The following is a 26,325-nucleotide window of genomic DNA, read 5'->3' as shown; positions in this document are numbered from 1 at the left end:
TTTCAAAATGAAGTATGAATATCCCTGAAACTTTCCCCTTATTTGTCTTCAGAAATGTATATAGTCAAGAGAAATTCTTCTTACACATGCTTTAAAAATGTTAAAAAAGAGGTTGGCAAGGAAGAATCAAACTATAGAAAATAAATGAAACTGAGTTGCTTCAAATGAGGATGCCATATTCCAATATGCCTACTCATTCCAAGAGATGAATTAATGATCAGTATACTCACTCACCCAGCTACTCACCAACCATTTAAATATACGTTCATACAAATGAACCTACAGAGGTACATTTTACCATTCACTGTACTTACTATAAACACAGTACTATGAAAAGAGCCAAGAGGAACAGAGGGATGAATGAGAAACTGATGAAAGGGAAAAATAATGCTTATATTGCTGTAGGGAAAATAGGGAAGTATTGCCATAATATGGGGCCTGGTTACTAGATGAAGAACCGTGGTGGTGCAGTTGTTAAGCATTCAGTATCTAATTGAAAGGTTGGCAGTTCAAACCCACCAGCCACTCAGTGACACAAAGATAGGGCAATCTATATCCATAAAAATTGCAGCCTCAGCATTTCACCCAAAAACAGTACAATATACATTCTTTTCCAGCACATATGAAATGTTTTCCAGGACAGACTATATGTTAGGACACAAAGCAAGCCTCAGTAAATTTGAAAACACTGAAATATTGAAAAGCATCTTTTTAGATTATAATGCTACAAAATTAGAAATCAACTCTAGAAGACCAACAGAAAAATATGCATGGAAACTAAGTAACACACTCCTCAAAAATGACTGGGTGATAGAAGAAATAAAAAATGAAATTAAAAAATTCCTTCAGTCTAGTGAGAATGAAAACACAACATACCAAAATCCTTGGGACACAGCAAAAGCAGTGATCAGAGGGTAAATTATAGTAATAGATATACACATCAAAAAAGAACAAAGAGCCCAAATCAACACCTTAACACAATCTCCAATGATTAGAAAAAAGACCAGAAGAAAAGAAATAATAAAAATCTAAGCAGAAATAAATGAAACAGAAACTAGAAAGTTACTAGAAACAATCAACAAGACTAGAAGTTGGTTCTTTGAAAAGATTAATAAAATTGACAAACCACTGGAAAAATTAACAAAGGAAAAGAAGGAGATGATGCAAATAACATGAGTAAGAAATGAAAGGCATGATGTCACAACAGAATCAATAGAAATAAAAATAATAATATCAGGATACTATGAGGGAGCTCTGGTAGCATAGTGGCTAAGGCACTTGACTGCTAACCAGAAGGCTGGTGGTTCACACCCACCTCCTCGGAAGAAAGATGGAGCAATCTACTTCTGTAGTGATACTGCCTCAGAAACCCAAGGAGGGGTCGCTATGAGTCAGGTCCAACTCGACAGCACATGACAACAACAACAATGAAGAAATATACTCAAACAAATTTGAAAACCTAAAAGAAATGGAAAGATTTCTAGAAACACACTACTTAATTTAAACTAACACAGACTGAAGCAGAGAATTTGAATAGATCCATAGCAAAAGAAGAAATTGAACAGGTTATAAAAAAATTACAAAAAAAAAATCCTGGCCCAGATGGTTTCACTAGAGAATTCTACCAATCATTCAGAGAAGAACTGACACCAATCCTATTCAAATTATTCCAGTATATGGAAAAGGATGGAATCCTCTCAAATTCATTTTATGAAGCAAGTATAATCCTGATAGCAAACCCTAGTAAAGACACCACCAGAAAGGAAAACTACAGACCAACATCCCTCATGAACATGTTGTTGTTGTTGTTACATGCCATCGAATCAGACACGACTCATAGCAACCCTTCCTTTGGTTTCCGAGGCAGTATCTCTACAGAAGTAGATTGCCCCATCTTCCTTCCAAGAAGTGGCTGGTAGGTTTGAACCACCAGCCTTCTGGTTAGCAGTCAAGTGCCTTAGGCACTATGTTACCAGAGCTCCCTATATAGACACAAAGATATTCAACAAAATCCTAGCCAACAGATTCCAGCAACATATCAAAAATAATACACCATGACCAAGTGGGATTTATGTGAGGCATGCAAGGATGGTTCAACATGAGAAAAATAATCAATGTAATACATCACATAAGTAAAATAAAGAAAAAGAACCACATGATCATATCAATCAATGCAGAAAACACATTTGATAAAATCCAATATCCATTCCTGATAAAAACTCTCAGAAATATAAGAATAGAAGCAAAATTCCTCAACATGATAAAGGGCATATATGCAAAACTAACAGCCAATAATATTCTCAATGGAGAGAGAAATGAAACCATTCCCACTGCGAACAGAAACCACACAAATGGATGCCCTCAATCTCCACTTCTATTCAAAATTGTATTGGAAGTCCTGGTCAGGTCAATGAGGCAAGAAAGGGAAATCAAACGCATCTAAATTGGTAAGGAAGAAGTAAAATCATTCCTATTTGTAGATGATATGATCTTATACATAGAAATCCCAAGAGACTAAGCAAGAAAGCTACTGGAACTTATTGAAAGATTTAGCATAGTGGCAGGATATAAGATCAACATCCAAAAATCAGTTGGATTCTTCTACACCAGCAAAGAGACTGTTGAAAAGGAAATAAGGAAATCAATGTCATTTAAAACAGCTACCAAAAAGATAAGATATTTGGGACTAAATCCTACTAGGAACACAAAAGACCTATACAAAGAAAACTAAAAACACTAGTTCAAGAAACTGTAAGAGATCTACCTAAATGGAAGAACATTCCAAGCTCATGAATAGGAATATTGAACATTGTGAAAATGTCAATACTACCCAAAGTAATCTATACATTCAATGCAATCCCAATCTAGATCCCATCAATTTTTTTAAAGATATGGAAAAACCAATCACTAGTTTTATATGGAAATGAAAGAGACCTCAGATAAGCAAGGCATTACTGAAGAAGAACAACAAAATAGGTGGTCCCACATTCCCAGATCTCAAAACCTCCTATACAGGCACAGTAGTCAAAACAGCCTGGTACTGGTACCACAACAGACACATAGACCAGTGGAACAGGACTGAGAATCAAGAAACAGATCCATCCACCTATGGTCAGCTGATATTTGAAAAAAGAGTCGAAATCCATTAAATGGTGAGGAGATAGTCCCTTTAACAAATAGTGCTAGTAACAATTGATATCCATTTGCAAAAAAAAAAAAAAAAATCCATACCTCACACCATACACAAAAACTAACTCCAAATGGATCAAAGACTTAAATGTGAAACCAAAAACTATAAATTTCATAAAAAAAAAAACAAAGGAAAACTCAGGGGCCCTATTTATGGTATAAATAGACTATCAAGTATAATCCAAGATGCAAAAACAATAGAAGATAAACTAGATGATTGGGACCTTCTAAAAATTAGACTTTTATGCACATCAGTAGACTTTTTCAAAAGGGTAAAAAGAGAACCTACAGAATGGGAAAAAATATTCAGCAAAGACATATCAGACAAAGGACTTAACTCTAAAATTTATAGAAAACGGCAACACCTCAACATCAAAAACACAAATAATCCAATTTAAAAATGGGCAGAAGGCATGAACAGATACTTTACCAAAGAAAATTTTCAGAAACCCGACACACATGAAGAAATATTCACACTTATTAGCCGTTAGAGAGACGCAAATCAAAACAACCATGAGATACTATCTCACTCTTCATTAACAGCAAAGTTCAACAACATGGAAAATAACAAATGCTGGCGAGGATGGGGAGAGAATGGGGCTCTCATACACTGATGGTGGGATTGTAAAATGATACAACCACTGTGGAAATCAGTATCACAATTCCTTAAAAATTTGGAAATAGAAATACCATTTGTTCCAGCGTTCCTATTACTAGGTATATATCCTAAAAGTGTGAGGCAGGACACGAAGAGTAACTTGCACACCTGTGTTCATCACAGCACTATTCACAATAGCAAAGAGATAGAAACAACCTAAGTGCCCATCAACTGAGGAACGGATAACCAAATTGTGGTACACATACACAATGAAATACTATGCAACCATAAAGAATAATGTAAAATCTGCAAAACATCACATAACGTGGATGAACTTGGAGGACATTATGCTGAGTGAAATAGTCAATCACCGAATGACAAATATTTTATTAATCCACTATTGTAAAAGTCAAGAAAAGGTTTATACATGGAAGGAAACTGTTGGTATCAGGAATAGGAGAGGAGGTGAGGAAAAATTCCTAGATAAGTTAGGAAAAAAAAGTGTGTGTGTGTGTGCACAAGTGTATATACACACACACCAAAGATTGTTGGTTGTTACCAGGGTTAGGAGCAAGAAGGGAAGGGGAAGTTTTTGTTTGTGGGGCATTGAATTTATGCTACTGGTGGTGGAATATTTTGGAAAAGGATAACAATAATGGTATCACAACATGAAAAATGTCATCAATGTCCCTGAGCTGTAAATGGGGAAGTTATGTTGGCCAATGTTTTCTGTATGTTTTCACCACAATAAAAGTAAAACAACAACAAAAAAAGATTATAGCCTCATAGACTCTATGGAGCAGTTCTATTCCATTCTTTAGGAATAAGTCAGAATCAACTTGACAGCATAGATACCTTGGTTTTATTTTATGTGTCACATGCACAAAAAAAATAGAAGGTTAAGTCATGTAACTGACTGGTTAAGGCAATAGCCTCAGTTCAAAGACTTACTAGCCATGAAATCCAGAGAATGATTTCTCCCCACTTTAAGCTTCTATTTCTTTATATGGAAGAACAACATTTACTTCATAGAGTTATTGCTAGAAGGCAATAAAGTAGTACTAGTAGGTTTTGGTTTTAGTAGTAGTGGTAATAATAATAACATAATGCCACACATATTTCATGTGCTTAATAAATGATGCAGTAGGAGCCAGAGCAGCAACATATAAAGCAGAAATTTACCAATCACAGAAGTGTGCAGAAATACAAGGAAGGGAGTGATCAACTGACTAAGGACACACAAACAGGAAGGACTTTTGGAAAAAGTGATACAAGTAGGATTTTTATAAGCAACAAGGTGTGGGGTGGTGAGTTGATAAAGGACAAAGAGTATTCAAACAAATCAGAGATTATTCCAGTGTTGCTGGGAGACATGGCAGCTGGCAGGTGGCAAGACATCTTAGTGCAAGGAGAATCATCCACAGGGCTAATTCACTGTGATTCACAGTGTTCAGAGTGAAGGAGCCCGAAGGAGACCATTACCGTTATATGTCTTTCTCCTCTTTATCTCACGCATGCCAATGATTAGCCTACCAAACATGGAAGCTGCCCCTATTTTGCTCCTCAAGTACATAATGATTGTCATAATACTTTGAGACTTCCTCGCAACTTTACTTCCTACTCTACATCTATTTTTAACTTCCACTGAGTCAGCTCCCTACTCACAGCAATCCCACACACAACAGAACAAAACGCTGAGGTCCTGCACCAATCTCATGATTGGCTGCAGTCTGGACTATTGTGATTCATAGGATATTCATTGGCTGATTTTTGGAAGTAGGTTTCCAGACCTTTCTGCTTTGTCCATCTTATTCTGGAACCTCCACTGAAACCTGATGAGCATTATAGCAACACCAAAGCCTCCACTGACAGATGGGTGCCTCTTTATCCTTGCCATATTAGAGGGAAGTCTATTTTAGCTCTTCCCAAAAGTTAGGAGACAAATGAAAAACCTCTCCAGTATGCAGACAAAGGAAAAGTCTGAGAAAACAAATGAGGACATCAATGCATGGATCCTGTTGTCCCTGTGAAGAGGAATTCTCTTGCAGATCCTCCTCCTGAGCCCTGCAATTACTCAAGAATGATGAACAACAACAATAACAACAACAACAACAACAACAAAAAACAGTTCCACTAAATCCCTGATAAACTGCAAAGGTTCAGTCTCCTACAAAGACAATAAAACTTCAGGTATTGCAATGGAGGATCAGAGAACATCAAGGGCTTCCTTTACTGTTTGTTTATCCAGAGAAGTTCCCTAATGGATCTTGTTGCTGCCCTTTTGGGAGAGAGGATAGCCAAAGATTTACAGCCACAGCTCAGGTGTTTATCCTCAGGTTGGACCCTTCCTATCACCCTGTCCAAGTTTCCAAACTGCTCATATAAACTAGACTTCTGGCTTCAGATGTCAGTGCTAAAACACTAATAGGCTATTAAGTGTTTCACAGGGAGCAAGCTGAAGACAAGGAGGAAAACAGAAAGAGTAAATGGAGGAAATGCAAATCCAGATACTTTACCTTCCAACTTGCAGAGCCCAAAGAGGAGGATGGAATAAGTGAGAATTAAAGGAAGAATTCAGGGAAGATAAGCAGGAGCAGGTGTATACACAGTGTGAAAGAGTGAAGCAAGATTGCTGAAACAAACACACTAAGTAGGGTCATCCAAGAAAGAAATAGATAATATCAAGACAAGGGTAGTTTTTGTTTGTTTTTTGGTTTGTTTAAAAAAATATATAGGGCCTGGAGAAGAAAACAGAGAAGGGCTGGACCTCCTTCACTTTCCCTTCTTGCTCAGCTCCCAAAAGTCTAATGCTCTTGAATTGATAAGTTATTGCTTCCACAGGTTTGGATGAGTCAAGGACTCTGGCAAAAAATATGGACTCTTGTCAGCCCAAAAGTAGAGACCTCTTTATGCTGCCCATGGGATTTAGCATGTGAATGTGCACATACACATGTGCATCTTAGAAGAAAGTGATGCTACTGTCAGGTAGACCTTTAAAGTCTGCTTGGTATAAACTAAATATACTGCCATTAAAGCTTCACTTAAACTTGCTATAAGCATCAGCAAAAGATCTCACACACACAGCCACACAGCTCTCTAGACAACTTCACCCTACAGCAGCCTGTTGTTGTTGTTGTTGTTGTTATGTGCCGTCGAGTCGGCCCCGACTCATAGCGACCCCTCCTTGGGTTTCCGAGGCAGTATCACTACAGAAGTAGGATTGCCCAACCTTCCTTCCGAGGAGTGGCTGGTGGGTTTGAACCGCCAGCCGTCTGGTTAGCAGGCAAGTGTCTTAGCCACTATGCTACCAGAGCTCCCTAAAGCAGTCTAGAGGAGCAAAAAGACACAGGGGAGGCAAAAGAATCTGACCACTGGTTGGCAGTATTTTGGGACATTTGTCAAAGGCAGGAGGGACGGATAATTGAGTTATAGAAAAATCCCTATAGGGCAAAGGGGAAGAAGGTGAAGGATAAGGCAGTACAAGTACACTGAGCTATGACTGAAGAGAACAGTGTTCCAGATTTGGCTTTAATCCTCATTCACTGGGTAATCATAATCATATCATCCCGATGAGGTCTCAATCTCTTTGTCCCTATAAGAAGGTGCAGATAATTTTTAGGGGCTCTTTAAGCTTTGACAGTCCATGAGCTATGATAACAACACTAAGTTCATGAGCTATGTTATTCCAACAAGCCATGTACTCCAAATCACTTCTACTATATTGAACTTTCCCACTGTAGGCACACAAATTCCAGGACTTACCCTCACCTCCAGGTTGCTTGTATGGGTTGTACTTGGGCTTTGGAGCAACTACTGGTGCAAACTTCTTGGGTGGTTGTTGTGTGGACACTGAAATGCTGGGGGTCCCAAAGGAATGGGTGGTCTCCATCCGTGCAGGCACATGGCCAATGGGCTCTCCAGTGCTTTTGGGTGGCAGCCAAGATGGATGAGACATTGTTAGAATCTGGAATTAAAAAGAAACAAACACAGCTGTTCTTATAGAACCATGAAAATGGTGGCAAAATATTTTCATTATTATTTCAACTTGACCCATAATTTCATCCATCTTGATAAAGCTCTCTGAAAAGGAGGGAAAAGGGAAGAAGAGAGAAGAAAGAGGAAGGAACAAGGAGGAGATAAAGAAAGGAGAGAAGAAGAACAAGAAAGAGGAAGAGGACAGAACACTTCCCCCATCAGTTGTTAATGTCTCCCTTCCAACAGTTACCAATTTTAGAGCTTAGTACTTTGCAGGAAATAGATATGAATTAAAAATGGCCCCTAGAGCGTACCCAAGACCATTTATAGGGTTGGAAGACAATGTTGGCAGACATTGTGGCAGACAAGTGTATGGTATGTTCTGTAAGAATTCCTAGGTATATAATAGAGCTGACAAAGGACAAGGTTGTGGTCACTTCTTGGCTACAGCCAGCTACCCAGAGCGAGTGAGTAGTCAGCCCTGTAGGCTTGGGACCATCATCACAGGGGACATCAAACTCAACTGGCATAACATACTACACAAAACCTTGCTCCACATCCTATTTTGACAAGTAGCAACTGGGATCTTAAAAACTTGCAAGCAGCCATCTAGATGCAACAATGTGTCTCTCCTCATCCAGAGCAAAGAAGGATGAAGAAAACCAAAGATGCATGGAAACAATTAGTCCAAGGGACTGGTACACTATGAGTTCCTCAGCCTATATGACTGTGAGACCGGAAGAACTAGATGGTGCCCAGCTAACACTGTCAACCACTCGGAGGGAGATCTCCATAGGAGATCCTAGACAGAGTGGAAGAACAATGTGGAACAAAACTCAAAATCATTTTGAAAAAAAAAAAAAGGAGGGGGACCAGGTTTGCTGGTCTGGCAGAGCCTGATGATGAAACCACTGAGGCTATGGCTCCAGCTGCCCTTCAGATCTGCAACTGAATCCACTCCTGTGGCTTCCAGCCAAGCAAAAGAGAGGCAGGCATATGAGGTGAACATTTACACTAGATAGATACAGTCCTTTGAGAGAACAATCATGGGAGAATAGAAGAGCTGTGCATGCAGAGAGAGACAGCTCAGGGGGCATGGTGCATGAAAGGAAGGACACAGGGAAGAGGTAACTATGGGGAAGAAGTGGGAGGGGAGCTGTTGCATTGTGGGAAATTGTAGTCAATATCATGAGACAAAGTGTATGTGAGTTGCTGTATGGAAAGTGAATTTGCTTTGTAAACTTTCACCCAAATCACAATTAAAAGAAATAAATAAGGGGAAAAAAAAAAAAAAAATGGGCCCTATCCTGAAAGAAAATCTTAAATTAGCAAGACTGGAAAAAAAAAAAAAAAAAGCTTCCATTTTATTAACAATCTGTTCAAATAATTCCCAAATCAAATAAACGGTGATAAGCTACCTAAATGAGGTGATAAGTTACCCAAGTGAGGTAAAAAGTATTGCTGGGATACAGAAAAATAGAAGATTAGTTCTTGCTGGGACCAGAACTAAAACTACCTCCTTGATGAGGAGACATTCATATTGGGCCTTGTGTGCCAAGAAGAGAGACTGGGCCTGAGCAATGTTATCAAAGCTACACAGGCAGAAAAGTATGTGACACTTACGTTTAGTGTGGCTGGACCAGAGAGTAATTACATTAGCTAGCTAGTAAAATGAGTCCCTAGGTGGTGGAAATGGTTAACATGCTTGATTGCTAAGTAAAAGTTTGGTAGTTCATGCCTACCAGGAGGTACCTCAAAAGATATACTGGTGATCAACTTCCCAAAAAGTAGCCACTGGAAATTCTGTGGAGCACGGTTCTACTCTGACACACACAGGATCACCATGAGTTGGAATATGCTCAATGACAACTGGTTGGTTAGCTAGAAAAAACTAAAACATGGATGGCACGAAAGCATAGACAGCTTTGGATGAAAGCCTGAGGAGTTTAAATTTATTCCATAGGCAATGAGGAACTACTAAAAGTGTATTCCTGAAGCTGGGTATAATGAGGATATACTTTAAAAATCATCTGACTGGCAGGAGTAGTCTTACCCTCCATCAAGAGACACTTGGAAATGTGTGGGGATGGGGGGTGATGAGAGAGAAGGTACTGGTTGCCATAGTATCTCGGGAATTTACTGGTATTTAAAGGCCAGAGGATAAAAATAGTCAACCCTTGTAATATGCAGGGCAGTCCCGCACAACAAAGAAATATCTCATCGGGAGTAATGTTGAGCCAATATTACAATGGACCTTTGTGAGAAACTTTCTTTAATTAGGAGGCCACAAACCACCCCAGTCCAGGTGCCATTCTGATAATTACACACACTCTATTAAGAAAAAAAAATCATGCTTCGCCTGACAGAGTAAGCCCATCAGCCCTCCAGGCAGCCTGCTGGTGGGGCGCAGCCTCACAGAGTGTTACCGTGAATGGCTCTTCTAATCTGATGGCAAGAGCTCTCCAGCACAGAACTCCTGGAAGGCACCCTGTGCCTTCTCCCAGCCTCAATTCCATCCAGTAATTAATTAATTGAATGGAATTAATTAAGAGGGCTCCATGATTACTTGCAGATGTTTGAAAAGACAAAGAACATTGGAAATGTAGAAAAAAAATAAAGGCATAGCAATGGAGGGTGAGAGAATAAGATGCAGTGTTGTCTGAGCATTAATATCGTGCCACCCCACAAACAAGTGACGTGACTTTGGACAGCTGTTCCCCCACTTACTCTTATCCTGTGCTTCAGGAACCTTCAACCATCAAAATTAAGATAAAGAGCCCTGACCTCTAACTCATAAGGGTTTTATGATAGCCAAGAAAAAAATCAGTAAAGAAAAACAACCAATGAATGGCTGTTTCACTTGGTTCTTCAATTTGGCTGCTTAGTTAGAATCATTTGAAAAGTTTATTTATTTTTCTTCTTGGTGTAGTTTTTTTTTTTTTTTTCCCCCTCCCCCCGCCCAAATACCAAAATTGAACCTGTCTCTCAGGTTTGACAAATAACAGTTTTGGTTGGTTTTTGCTTATCAAGACTCACTTTCCTACTAAATGGGGATAAAAGTGTTCTGCTTTCAATATGACTAAAGTGAGTGTAAGTGGGAAATCAGTTGGATAAAATAAAGGTTTGAAAATTTTAATGTATTTGAATGATAACCAGAAGGCTGGTGGTTCAAACCCACCAGTCACTCCTCGGAAGGAAGATTGGGCAATCTACTTCCTCAGAGATACCACCTTAGAAACCCAAAGTAGGGTCGCTATGAGTCGGGGCCGACTTGATGGCAATGAGTTTGGTTTGGAAGTACATTTCAGTTACACTTTGGTTTAATCATTTAAATACATTTGTGGTCAAAATTTTAATTAATCATTTTTAAAATGGGTTAATATTATCCTTGCAACTTCTCTGTAAATCTAAAGTAATTCCAAAATAATTTAAAAAAAAAAAAGGGTTGATATAGGATGCAGTGATTTCTAAAGCAAAGATGCACATTTCTAGAGCAATCCCACACTATCAATTAGGGCATCTTGGCCTTTTCAAATATCCCATAGATATAAAAATAGGCAACTTCTGAACTATGACAACATAAACATTAGTATTTAAATCATTGGCTCCACAGTCTTTGCAATTATCCCTAACACTATATATTACCTTGACACTGTCTTTCTATGGAGGGCAGCTCTAGCTCCACCTCTTTAGAGTGCTAGGCTCTGGCCAAACTCTCTGTTCATAGATGAACTTTCCAGCATCTTCTCTTATCATTTTGCTCCATGTCAACAGTAACCCTGTGACACCATTCCCGATACTTATAATGTAGTTTTGTGACTTTGAGCCCTTGCTCATGCTGTGCCCATCATCTATAATGTCATTTCCTTCCCTTCGCTTTCTATCAAGTCCTATTTTTTCAGTTCTAGAACCAGTTCAAATATCTCTGGCCCTGTGACCATTTCTCTAACTCTCCTCAAGAAAGATGGCTTAGTTCTTTTTCTGGACTCTTTTAGTACTCTGTTTATGTGACTTACATGGAGATGCTACTTACTGACCTACCTGTGTTCCCCAACAAACCGGTAACTCCTTGGTAGTTTAACCTGCATGGTGGTATACTGAGTCCAGAAAGCCCTTAGAAAAGTATGTTATGCAAGACTGAGGAAATAAATGAATGCTGATTACTCATCTCTTTTTAGAATCTCTGGATCTTCCTCCTCAGCATATACTGATATGACCATCCTCTCCTTACTTTGATAATATAATGAACCACATTGATATTGAACTATCTTTGAATTCTTTGCATTTTTGGAATAAATACTACTCAGTCACAGTTTTAGTGTTTTGATATACTGATGAATTAAAGATGCTATTTTATTTAGCATTTCTGTACATGTAAATAAGATTGTTTTACTGTTTTTTTTTTTTTCTTTGCTTGTTTTATTTATCTTTTTTAGGCTTTGATATGGAGGTTCTGAATTCTCTTCCAGTGTCTTCATTACATTGGAATTATGATCTTTAAAGGTTTATCAAGAGCCCTCCCGACCCAATGGTTAAGCATTTATCTGCTAACTGAAAGACAGGCTGTTCAAATCCACCAGCCTCTCTGTAAGAGAAAAGACCTATGATCTGCTCCCATACAGATTACACTCCAGGAAATTCTATGGAGCAGTTCTACTCTGACACATAGGGTCACTATGAGTTGCAAACAACTCAATGACACATACCAACAAAGTTTCTCAGAATGCACTGAAAAGTTATCTAGATATGACACCTTCTTTAATATGTCTTACTCCTATTTCCAACAGCTCCTACAATAATGTTGTTGTTGTTGTTGTTGTTATTATGTGCCGTCGAGTCGGCCCCGACTCATAGCGACCCCTCCTTGGGTTTCCGAGGCAGTATCACTACGGAAGTAGGATTGCCCAACCTTCCTTCCGAGGAGTGGCTGGTGGGTTTGAACCGCCAGCCGTCTGGTTAGCAGGCAAGTGTCTTAGCCACTATGCTTCTTCTGAGGTGAGTTTCAAGCATTTGTACTCTGCAGGAAACTCATCCACTTCTAGGTTTTATCTCCGTTCCCTTTCAACCTGGCTATTTCAGAAATATAAGAAATTCATTTTCTTGATTAAAAAACTCACCTCCTCATACAAACAGAAATTGGTACACTAATGTTCACTGCAGCACTCATAATATCCAGAAAGTGAGAAGAACCAAATTGTCCATCTCCAGATGACTGGGTGAACAAAATGAGGTATATACATACAATGGAATATTACTTGACAAAAAGGGAAATGAAATTTTGATACATGCTACAACATAGGTGAACTCTGAAAACATTATGCTGAGTGAAATAAGTCATTACAAAAGACAAATACTGTATGTTCCCATTTAAATGAATATCTGGAATAGTCAAATGTATAGAGATAAATGTTCACTAGTGGTTAAAAGGGGCGGGAGGAAGAGGGAAGGAAGAGTCATTGCTAAGAGGGACACTGAATTTCTGTTACAGGTGATAGAAAAATCTAGAAATGGATAGTAGTGATGGTTGTGCAAAATGGTGAATGTAATTAATATCACTTAATTATACATGTAGGAGTTCTGGTGGCATAGTGCCTAAGGCATGTGACTGCTAACCAGAAGGCTGACAGTTCAAACCCACCAGCCACTTCTTGGAAGGAAGGTTTAGCAATTTCCTTCCATAGAGATAGTGCTTCAGAAACCCAAGGAGGAGTCACGATAAGTTGGATCCCACTCAACGGCAATGAGTTGGTTGAGTAATTGCACATGGAAAATTTGTTGGATTGCAAAATGTTTTGTTATGTATTTAAATTTAAAAAAAAAAAAATCATGTCTCCGCTACTATAAATCATTTAGATGCTGAGGACTACTTCCTACTAGCTCTTACAGATATACTTCTAGTAGCCCATCCTTCATGTCAAGTGCTGTACCCAATGTCTACACTTTCACAGCACCATGAACACTGTTATCATCACACGCATATATTCCCAGACTCAACTCTTAAATTCTCACAAGGAGAAGTAGTAATTATTTTATAATCCAGGACCTAGTGCATGGCTGGCATTCAATAAAAGTGATTATTAATTTAATTAATTGAGTAATTAATTGATATTTATCTGGCACCGCAACTCCAGGTGAATCAGATTCACATTCTATACTCAAGAAGCTTAAAGCGAATCTGAACCAAACCAAACCAAACTCACTGCCACCAAGTCGATTCTGAATCATAGCAACTCCCATTCAGTTTCCAAGGCAGTAAATCTTTACAGAAGCAGACTGCTTCATCTTTCTTTCACAGAGCAGCTGGTGGGTTCAAACCACTGATCTTTTGGTTAGCTGCCAAAGGCCTTAACCACTATACCACCAGAGCACCCTAAGGCCCACCTGAAGCTGATATGCATATAAAGAACGAAAGAGGAACACAGAAATCATACCAAAAAAAAAAACCCTATGGGATGTCACAAGGGCTAACACAGGCTTCATATAGGAAGCCCTTGACCAGATCATTAAAAGCTGAGTGAGACTGAACGATAACTGAAACAACAAGGACAATGACTAGAAAAAGTCTAAGCTGAGGGATAGGGGCTAGGCATTTCTACAGGACAGAGAGCAGATAAGTTGTACTGAAATGAGGGACTCAGGTGAAGAATAGTTGAGGGGGAGGTTGGGAAGATAAAATAAGCTTTACCATTTAAAAGTCTTATAGAAATGAACATCTTTACCTCTGAACAGAAATTTGACAAGAGTGAAAACGCTATATAAGGTAAAGTAATCCAGAATCACATGCAGAAAGGACCTAAGGAAGGCAATAAATACTACAACATAAACATGGAATCTCTAGCCCTAGTTCTAGTCTCAGCTTTCCCTTAACTATCAGGTGACCTTTCACAAGAAGATACTCATTTGCAAATGAATGTCTGTGAAGTCCCAACCAGCTGTAATAATTCTATTGTTCTTTCCTTCTCTTAAATCTTAATATAATATAATCAATGGGTTTGAGGAAACCTCCCAAGTTTGGTAAACAAATGAACTAGAACATGTCAGAGTTTCTGTTTCTCAGAGAAAAGCTCAATGTAAACACAAAAATGAGCAGTGGTGAGAATTGGTTTTGGAGGATCAAAATTTACCCCAGCTCTTACTTCCTCTGGTTCTAAATCAGTTTCACTCTAAGCTTATGATCATCATGAAAGCAAGAAGTGAAAGGGAAGATCTCTGCAGAAGCTTTTAAAATATACAACATAAACACCATCAGAATAAGGAAGACAAAAGAAATGGCCCTCGTCTAAGCAAGATGACTACTACCAAAGAGAAAGTCAGAAAGCTGCTGCTCCCTTAAACATTGCTTTTTCAGGAACTGTGGTCAAACACAATGCGATTAAGAAGAACCTAAGAGTTTTCACTTATCATCTTGTCTATTACTCTTCTGTCTTCTCCACTTACCTGTTCAATGGGTATAAGAAAGCCACAGACAATAAATCACAAGTATGTGTTGAGGAATTACTATATTCCAGAGACTTTGCTAATTGCTATATAATCATCCCAACTACCATATGAAGGAGTTCCAGTGGCACAGTGGGTAAGGCATTTGGATGTTAACCAGAAGGTCAGTGGTTCAAATCCACCAGCCACTCCTCAGGAGGAGGATAAGGCAATCTACTTCCATAAAGATTTACATCCTTGGAAACTCAACGGGGGTCACTGTGACTAAGAAATGACTCAATGGCAATGGGTTTTGATAACTACAACATGAGGTAGGGTTATCCCACCCACGTTTAGCAGATCAAGAAAGTAAAACTGTATTAAGTTCAATAACTTGTTTGAGGAAATACAGCTATTAAATACCAAATGGGCGGTTTAGACATGGGTCTTCTAATCCTACTCCAGGTCTGCATCATTGTCTATTGTCTCTGTTTGAAAGAAAAGGAAAACATCATAATACAAAGGAAGTCACCACTTAGAAACATTGGTTTCTGCTGTCCCTTATCAAGAGATCACCTTCATTCCCAGCTCCTGGATCTTTCTTGCCATAATGTCTTCACTATTGTATTACATCAAACTTAACCTTAACCAGCCAGAGTAACACTAACTAAAACCAATAGTGTGATCAAACTAATCAAGGCACAACAGAATACAAACAACTGCAAGAGTCCATATATATGATGAAAGACTTACACCTTTCCTCGGCAACTGGGAAAATTTAAAGCCTCAGATAAACTGAAATTTAATACTAATAATGTTACTAAGATTCTGAAGATACTATGTCCATACCATATCAATGTCACCCATAAAATTACAGCTAACTAGTATGTGGTCTAATTTTTCTTCCCCTCCCCCAAAATCAATATTCTCATTTTTAAAACATCTACTTAGACTACCACAATTCGAAACAGACAACCATTACATGGTGTTATCTAAGAACAGTCTACGTCTGCACATTAGACTCACCTGCCTTTGTTAGGCACAGATATACAGACATCCAAAAAACCAAACACTGCCATCGAATCGGATCCAACTCATAGTGACCCTCCTTGGGTTTCTGAGGTGGTATCACTATGGAAGTAGATTGCCCAACCTTCCTTCCAAGGAGTGGTTGATGGATTTGAACCGCCAGCCCTGTGGTTAGCAGTCAAATGCCTTAGGCACAATGCCACCAGAGCTCCCATACACAGATAAAGACATATAGATATCCAAAACCATTGCTACTGAGTCAATTCCAACTATTAACAACTTTAGAGAACAGAACACAACTGCTCCAATGAGTTTCCAAGGTCGTAATCTTCATTATGGAAGCAGACTGCCACATCTTTCTCCCATGGAGTGACTGTTGGGTCCAAACTGCTGACTTTTTGGTTACCAGATGAGAACTTAACCACTGCACCACCAGGGCACCCTATATGTGTGTATGTGTGTGTGTATTCACATACATACACATATACATAAATATATATACACACAGAGAGTTATGTGTTGTGTAATGTCCACGCTATGTTCTGTGAAATGCAATGTTACGTGATTTGGACATCCTGCCAACATCATATCATAGTCTGGCCCTCCTTTTTCTTTAAGCATGTCGAATAAGCTTTGTGACTTAGCAGTAATCATCAAGATACTGAGAGGAATCTGCTTTTGCGTTTGGTCCTCAATCCACATCACTAGCAATTTCTCCATATTTGAATAGGTCCCTTTTCCATTTTCATTAGCCTTGTAGCTTTCAGTGGAGTCAATCTTTTACTGACTTGGAGAATTTTTTCTTTGATTTTGATGTTATCATGATTGTTGAATATGACATGCCTAAACAGCTAGCATTCACTGATTTTTCACCTTCATGTTGTTTAACAACCTTTTGTTTCACTTCCAAAGCAACACTTCTCCTTTGCCTCTTGCTGCTGCTATCACTAGCACTAGTTTTGCTGCATGTGGGAGTCATGATGCACTTCACAGTAATATTTTCAAAAGAAAATGAGGCAAAGAGATAATGCTAGAACACTGAAGTGACACACGATATGTGAGATTGGATGTTGCTGCCTATCACTTGAAGCATACACTGTTGTATAAAAACTTTTTAGATAGAAAGTGCAGTATGGTACATACATAAACCAGTAACATAAACGTTTATTATGCCTATCAAGACATATGTATTATAGGTTACATATGTACTGTACCATTATATGCCTGGCAGTGTAATTGCTTCATATACCAAAGACATGAAATGCTCTTGTTGCATGTGGGAAGCTGCTGTGTTCACTATGTCCCATTCTCTAATGAGGATTCCTAAATTCTGTTATAACCTTAGGGCATCACAGGTGTACATGCAGTAGGATACTGCCCGAATAAATGTGAGGTTGTACAGGACTATATATGTGTGTGTGTGTGTGTGTGTATACACACATACATACACATACATATATATGTATGTATATAAGACATATATTCTGATTCAAGGGTTGAGAATTACTGGTGGCTTACAGTATTTATATTAATCTTTGAATTGCATTATATTAATCTTTGATATAGTTCCTGTATCTCTCTCAGCAATTGGTCCAGGTTTAGTCTGTGGTCAGTATTTACTGAATGATAGTGAGGAAAGAGGCAAGTATTAACCTCCCTATTTTAGCAGAAGAAGAATTGAAGGACTGAGTGTTTTGTGACTTAAACATCAGAAGGAGCGGATGGTAGACTAAAGTTTAGGATTCGGACTCTTAACATTTTGTTCATTTAAACATGCAGTTAAAATGGAAATACCTCTTTATTATAACTTGAATGCTTTGCTCTTTATATAAAAATTAGTACCTAGAATTTCAAAACAGAGTCCTTAATGATCTTAATGATCTACTAAGATAGTACAATGTGCTTCTCTCTCTAGGCCATAGCTATCCATCATTCTCTATATCTCCTTCATCAAGGTAAAGATGCCTGATCTTCCGACTGCAGACCCAGCCTGCAGTCTTAGCACAGCTGGGAGTTCAAAATGTAACCTTTGTTGTCCCTGGGATCCCATCACCCTCCTTTGAAAATGAGGAGACTGGATTAAATGAGTACTAATGACAATTTCCAGTCCCTGGGTGGTACAAACAGTTAAGTGCTGATACTAACCAAAGGGCTAGTCGTTTGAACCTACCCAGAGGTACCTCGGAAGACAGGCCTGGTAATGTGTTCCTGAAAGGTTACAGCCCTGAAAACCCAATGGAATACTTCTATTCTGCACACATGTGGTCACCATGAGTCAAAATGGACTCAATGGCAACTAACAACAATGATGACTCAAAAATTTTCATGATTCTATAAAAGATTCGGACTGTAGACTAGCCAAAGCTGAGCAAAAGCCATCCATGGAAATTCCAAATCATCTATGACTCTTCTCCGTATAGCTTATCAGTGAAGAGACACAGCTCCCTTTTTCTTTCCATTTTTGCCACTCATTTCTCTGACGCTTCAGTCCTCCCCATTGTGGGAGGGAGCCTTGGGTTGAGTCACAGTTTACCAAGGTATCAATCAAGATTTATTATGCACAAGTAAATAAGCACTTTAGGCAAACTTCTTCCAAGCAATGTAGGTAAATCCCAACCAGTGTAATTACAAAGCAGATACTCTGTGGCATGTGATGAAAGCGTGGGAAGACAGCGTTAAAGAATAAGGCAGACCGAAAATTACACACAAATGGTAGCTGAGCAGCAAATGTAATCACTCTGCCTCAAATGAGAGCCGGAAGGGCAAAACAGAATCTGCCATGGCTGAAAATGTCAATGCACTCACCCACTTCTCTTTACAGAGAGCTCTGGCCCAACACTGGCTAAGTGCCCCACCCCCTGCCTGGACAGCTGGCATTAGGCAGGAGGAGTGACTAGAAAACAAGTCTACAGAAATGCCAAACCTTTATATAGGCATTCTGAGAGACGGACGGAAATACTGAAAAAGCACTAGACTTAGATGCACAGGACTTGGGCATAAGATGAAACTCAACCAATAATTGGCCATATGACTTTAGTCCCTTGATCTCCTTGAACGTCAATGTGTCTCCCTATTTGGAAACTAAAGACTAGATACCCTGTAGCATTCCTTCCAACCCTCACGTTCCGTGATTTCCGCCTATAATTCTACAAGCTGAATAAGCTGAGGTTTCTTAACCTAATTATGTCTTAACTCTTATGAGCCCCACAGATCAGAGAGCGTAAGGTCAAAGAAGGCACATTAAATGCCAACCTGCCTTGCACACTACTGTAAGCATCACAAATTAATATTAAAGGCACATACTTGTTCCTGGACACACTGCTGGTGGCAAGAAAAGCCTAGCTGCATTTGTAGATTGCAGGTTAACTAAGAAGCAGCAAGTGAAAAAAGCATCAAGGACAGTCAAACAAGCATTGTCTCTGATAAAAATTTAAAAAAAAAAAATAGTGAGACATAATAGAGACATACCACGATACTGCACTTTCACTTCAGATTCAGAATGTCACTTGAAAAGGGAACAATCAACACTGACAGAGAAACAACAGAACTAGAAGACCAGGACTCTGGTAAGATGAAGCAGAGAATGGAATCAAACCCATTTATAACTAATAGGTCTTCTGTTTGCCACAACCCCCCACTAGTCATCGAAAAAAATAGACATAAAAGACAACAATCATATAGGCTATTCAATAGCCAAGAGGCCACAGAGAGGCTACAAAGTAGGAACTAATTTGTTCCATCTAATTTGGATATTCAGAAGCCAATGTTCAAGTGGCTTTTCTAAGGTGATACAGCAGTTAGAACATATCAGAGACTAGATTTAAACCCAAGGAGTTATTGTTAGTAGCCATCAAGATGACAACAGACTCATGATGACTCCAAGCACAAGAGAAGAAAACTCTACATCATCCCCTTCATAGGTTGCAAATCGGACTGTGTAATCCATAGAATTTTTCACTGGCTGACTTTCAGAATTGAGTCATCAAGCCTTTCTTACCAGTACATCTTAGTAAAGAAGCTCTGCTGAAACCTGTTCAGTATATAGCCACCACACAATCTCCACTGACGGATGGGTGCAGCCTGTGCCTGAGGTGTACTGACTGGGAATGCAGCCTGGGGCTCCTGAACATTCTTGTTGTTGTTGCTGTTGTTAGGTGCTGTCAAGTCGTCTCAAACTCAAAGCGACCTTACATACAACAGAAAAAAACACTGCCCAGTCCTATGCCAGCCTCATGATCCATGCTATACCTGAGCCCATTGTTGCAGCCCATCATTTTGATGTTTCCTGCATCATTCAATATTTTGTCCATGCTGTTGTTTGCATGTGCTGTGGAGTCAGACCCGACTCATAGTGACCCCTCCTTGGGTTTCCGAGGCAGTATCACTACGAAGTAGATTGTCGAACTTTCCTTCCGAGGAGTGGCTGGTGTTTGAACCTCCAGCCTTCTGGTTAGCAGTCAAGTGCCTTAGGCACTACGCTACCAGAGCTCCTATATTGTACACAGAATCTTTCAATATTGGCAGCCACTGTGTCAATCTATCTTGTTGAGGGCCTTTCCCTTTTTTGCTGACCTTCCACTTTACCACATGTGATATCCTTATGCAGACAATGGTCCCTTCCGACAAAATGACCAAAGTAGGTGAGACAAATTCTGGCCATTTTCACTTTCAAGGAGCATTCCAGCTGCAATTTTATCAGGACAGATTCGTTAGTTCTTTCAGCAGTCCATGGTACTTTCAGCATTCTTCGCCAACACCACAACTCAAAAGCATCAACTCTTCTTCGGTCTTCCTTATTCATTGTCCAGTTCTCACATGTATATGAAGTGATTGAAAACCATGGCTTGGGTTAGATGCACCTTAGTCTTCAAGGTTGCTCTTCAGCACTTGAAAAGAGGTCTTTTGCAGCACATTTTCCCAATGCAATACATCTTCTCATGCCCTGATTGCTGCTTCCATTGGTCTTGATTGTAGAACCAAGTAATATGAAGTCTTTGACAACTTCAATCTTTTTCCATCTATTGTGATTCTGCTTATTGGTCAAGTTGTGAGGATTTCTGTTTTCTTTATATCGAGGGGTAATCCATACTGCAGATCGTGATCTGCATCTTAATCTTCATCAGGAAGTGCTTCAAGTCTTCATTTTCAGCAAGCAAAGTTGTGTTGTCAGACTATTGCAGGTTGTTAATGAGACTTCCTCCAATCCTGATGGCACATTCTTCTTCAAACAATCCAACTTCTCAGATTATTTGCTCAGCATATAGATTGAACAGGTATAGTGAAATTATGTTGTTGTTGTTGTTGTTATGTGCCGTCGAGTCGGCCCCGACTCATAGCGACCCCTACTTGGGTTTCCGAGGCAGTATCCCTACGGAAGTAGGATTGCCCAACCTTCCTTCCGAGGAGTGGCTGGTGGGGTTGAACCCTCCAGCCTTCTGGTTAGCAGTCAAGTGCTTTAGCCACTATGCCACCAGAGCTCCTAAAGAGATGGCCCGTCTACCTGGCAGGGAACGGCCAGTGGGTTTGAACCGCCAGCCTTGGGTGTGGCAGCTGACTGCCCGAGGCCCTGAGGCCATCCCCGGGGGCCAGTGAAATGATACAACCCTGAAACGCTCCATTTCTGATTTTAAACCATGCAATATTCTCCTGTTCTGGTTGAACCACAGCCTCCTGGTCTATGTACACGTTACTCATGAGCATAATTAGGTGTTCCAGAATTCCCAGTCTTCTCAGTGTTATCCATAATTTGTTATGATCCTCACAATTGAGTGCTTTTGCATAGTCAATAAAACACAAGTAAACATCTTTCTGATATTCTTTGCTCTCAGCCAAGATCCATCTGACATCAGCAATGACATGCCTGGTTCCACGTCCTCTTCTAAATCCAGCTTGCATTTCTGGGAGTTCTCTGTCAATATACTGCTCCAACTGTTTTTTACTTATCTTCAGTAAGATTTTACTTGTGTGTGATATTAAAGATATTGCTCGATAATTTCCACATTCTGTAGGATCACTTTCTTTGGAATGGGTACAAATACAGATCTCTTCGAGTCAGTTGGCCAGGTAGCTGTCTTCCAAATTTCTTGGCATAGCCAAGTGTGTGGCATCCATTTGTGGAAACATCTCAATGGGTATTCTGTCAATTCCTGAAGCCTTGTTTCTCACCAATTCCTTCAATGCAGCTTGGATTTTGTCCTTCAGTACCATTGGTTCTTGATCATATGCCACTTCCTGAAATTGATAAACATCGACCGCTTATTTTTGGAATAGTGGCTCTGTGTATTCCTTCCATCTTCTTTGGATGTTTCCTGCATCATTCAATATACTACCTATAGAATCTTTCAATACTGTAACTCGAGGCTTAGATTTTTTCTTCAATTCTTTCAGCTTGAGAAACGCTGAGAGTGTTTTTCCCTTTTAGCTTTCTAACTCCAGGTCTTTGTACATTTCATCATAATAATTGACTATGTCTTCTCAAGTTGCTCTTTGAAATCTTCTGTTCAGCTCTTTCATCTTATCACTTCTTCCATTTCCTTTAGCTACTCTTTGTTCAAGGGCAAGTTTTAGAGTCTCTTCTGACATCCATTTTGGTCTTTTCTTCCTTTCCTGTCTTTTTAATGACCTTTTGCTTTCTTCATGGATGATGTTCTTGGTGTGATCCCACAATTCCTCTGGTTTTCGGTCACTGGTGTTCATTGCATCAAATCTATTCTTTAGATGGTCTCTAAATTCAGGAGGGATATAATCAAAGTCATATTTTTGGCTCCTGTGGACTTCTTTTAATTGTCTTCAGCTTCAACTTGAACTTACATATAAGCAGTTGATGGTCTCTTCCACAATCAACTCCTGTCCTTATTCTGGCTGAAGATAATGACCTTCTTCCTCTCCTCTTGCTACAGATGTAGTCCATCTGATTGCTGTGTACTCTGTATGGTGAAGCCCACATGTATAGCTGCCATTTATGTTGTTGAAATAAGGTATTTGCAATTAATAAGTTGTAGGTCTTGCAAAATTCTGTCATGTGATCTCCAGCATGATTTCTATCACCAAGGCCATATTTTCATACTATTGGTGATTTTTGTTTCCAACTTTTGCATTCCAATCACCAGTGATAATCAACACATCTTGACTGCATGTTCGGTCAATTAATACTGCGAAAGTTGGTAAAAATTTTCAATTTCCTCATCTTTGACTTTGGTGGTTGGTGCGTAAATTTGAATAATAGTATTAACTGGTCTTCCTTGTAGGTGTATAGATATTATTCTATCACTGACAGCACTGTACTTCAGGAGAGATCTTGATACATTCTTTGTGATGATGAATGCCACACCATTCCTTTTTGTCATTCCTGGCGTAGTAGATCATATGGTTGTCTGATGCAAAATTGTGAAACCCAGTCCATTTTGGCTCACTAATGCCTAGGATATTGATCTTTATGCATTCCATTTCATTTTTGACAGCTTCCGATTTTCCTAGATTCACACTTCATACATTCCATGTTCCATCATGCCACATCGGCAAATGGAGGTCCCAGAAGATTTACTCTCTCCATACCATTAAGGTTGTTTCTACTCTGAGGAGGCAGCTCTCTCCCAGTCATATTGTGAGTGCCTTTCGACCTAAGGGACTCATCTTCCAGCACTATATTGGACATTGTTTCAGGGCGATTCATAAAATTTTCCAGTAATATATCAGACAGTGTTTCACTGCTATTCATAAGGTTTTCATTGGCCAATTCTTTGAGAACTGGATGGTCTCTTCCTTCTTCCAAATGTGTCTTAGTCTGGAAGCTCTGCTAAAACTCGTCCACCATGGATAACCCTGCTGGCATTTGAAACACTAGTGGTGTAGCCTCCTGCCTCACAGCAATGCCCAAGCAACCACAGTACGACAAACTGACAGACAAGTTTGTCTCCCTTAGCTGTTTCAAACTGCTCCACTCACTTCCCGGCCTCCCCAAGCTGCTCCAACACCACCTGTCCTGTGTCCCCAGCTTGCTTACCAGGCCTGCCCCAGGCATTCCAAACACCTGCCTGCCCTATGAGACTGGATCACTCACCCAGCCTGGCCCTGGCCCTCCAAACACACACCTGCCATGCATGCATGGCTCACTTACTCAGTCTGCCCAGTACAACTTAGATCTTAGTAAAGAAGCTCTGCTGAAACCTGTTCAGTGGAGAGCAACACACAATCTCCACTGACAGATGGGTGCAGGCTATGCCTGAAGTGTACTGACTGGGAATGGAGCCTGGGGCTCATGCACAGAAGGCAAGAATTCTATCACTGTATCTCCATTGTCCCCTCTGAAGAATATATACATGGGGAAAGTTTCACTAAACAATCTCGTAACTCTATGGGTTGCTGGAAGATAACTAGAACTTGTGGATAAAAGACATTGCTAAGACAAGGGAGAATTTCTCTTCCAAGAGAACTAGCACTCATACCACTGAAAATAACACAGAAGACATGTAACCTCAACCTTTCCTTCTAGGTCAAGTGCAAGTACTCTAATTGGCAGTCATCAAAAAGATGTTTCCACTCCCTGGAGTTTAGGTTCCCTACCTGTAAAATTATAAGAATTAACAACATGATCTCCAAAATCCTCTCGTGCAATAAAATTTATGTTCAGTGATGTCATGGCTAGCCTGTGAAGTCACCTGCATTGAAAAATGTGCTCCTGAAGAGAGGCTTTACATCCTTGATTCCAACAACAGGCTGTTTCTCTTTACAAGGCCAAGACAAAGAAGCCAACATACCCTGAGCTCTGGTTCAGGAAATATACTTCTAAAAATGGAAATCTGAATAAAGACAAGATTCTAGGTACCTAATTTATAAGGGTTTTTAAATTCTGCTTTACATTTTGTCTCCCCACCAGCAAGAGAAAGTGCCAATGCAAAAAAAATCACCAATATAATCTCCAATGAATCCTAGCAAACTCTTTGGTGGTATCTGGAATCTTGCTTTTTCAAACACACCGATAAGTGGGTAGGTCCACAAGCTAATTATGGCTCACTTGTCCATGTTCCCAAGACAGCTTGTTCAATCTTGTAGTATTTAAACACTGTGCTTCAGTTATCTGTTTACAAGCCTGTCATGCCCATTAGGCAGACCATGGGATTTTATTAGCACTTGAGGGATGTTTTAATTACATTTAATTTTTTAATAATTCTGTTTGTATGTTTTCCTTTGTTGCAAATTCACTTTGATATCCCAATAAAAATGAGTGGGATAATAGGAAAAATTCTATTTTAGTTATACCATGATGAAATAGAAATGCTTAGTGTTGTGTTCAATAAATACGCATCAGCTACTGACAAATCCTGGGCCATATTTACATTTGGCATTATTGAATATGACCCTGTGGAGCAATATTTATTCAGGCCACATAGGTAGCCTAGAATAATGAACACAAAAAGACATGCAGTTAACCATCATACTTCAGCCTTTTGAACAATGTATCACTCACCAAAATGCTATCTGTTAACTACACTGTTCATATCCTGTGGTCACAAGCACTGTTTGTGAACTACTACCTTAACACTTTTGTGTTGACTTTTGGAGGCTATAATTTCATTTAGGAGTTCTGGTGGCATAGTGTCTAAGGCATTTGACTGCTCACCAGAAGGCTGGCAGTTCAAACCCACCAGCAACTCCTTGGAAGGAAGACTGGGCAATCTACTTCTGTAGAGATACCGCCTCAGAAACCCAAGGAGGAGTCACTATGAGTTGAATCAACTCCATGACAGTGAGTTTGGTTTTGGATTTTTTATGATTTGATTAAATATTGAGTTTAGATAACAGTATTATTGAATTAAGTTTAGAATGAAGTTTACCAATTCAGTATTTGTTTCTCTAACAAATGTCATCTTAAATCTTACTCATTTTCATGTAAAACGATGAAGATATTGTTAAATTAAATTTAAAATGCTCAGTTATTAGAAAAATAAAAATGATGGGAGAGATATATGCTTAACCTTCAAAGACCATGAGATACACTTTTAGAAATCAAAGACTTTCAACTCCATGCATTATATGCTCTGAAATAATCATTTTTATTTAACACCAATCTAAGAGGCTTGAGAAATTATTTCTCAGTATTTGAAATGGTATGAAAAACA

General features: G+C 39.3%; 1 protein-coding gene across 1 annotated transcript in view; it reads right to left on the bottom strand.

Annotated features, from left to right (window-relative positions):
- LOC103192915 (LIM domain containing preferred translocation partner in lipoma) overlaps nucleotides 1-7,748 on the bottom strand; it is a 637,368-nt gene extending 629,620 nt beyond the window's left edge. Inside the window, exon 1 of the mRNA XM_042780290.1 lies at nucleotides 7,550-7,748. Coding sequence (XP_042636224.1) covers nucleotides 7,550-7,742 — 193 coding nt within the window. The 5' untranslated portion in view covers nucleotides 7,743-7,748. The remainder of the gene's footprint in view (nucleotides 1-7,549) is intronic.
- Between the last annotated feature and the right edge of the window lie 18,577 nt (nucleotides 7,749-26,325).

Source organism: Orycteropus afer, unplaced genomic scaffold (genome assembly GCF_000298275.1).
Source record: "Orycteropus afer afer isolate SDZICR_OR568_19922 unplaced genomic scaffold, OryAfe1.0 scaffold00032, whole genome shotgun sequence".
Classification (NCBI taxonomy): Eukaryota; Metazoa; Chordata; class Mammalia; order Tubulidentata; family Orycteropodidae; genus Orycteropus; species Orycteropus afer.
Note: the sequence above shows the minus strand (reverse complement) of the source record. Positions and strands in the feature narration are given on the sequence as shown.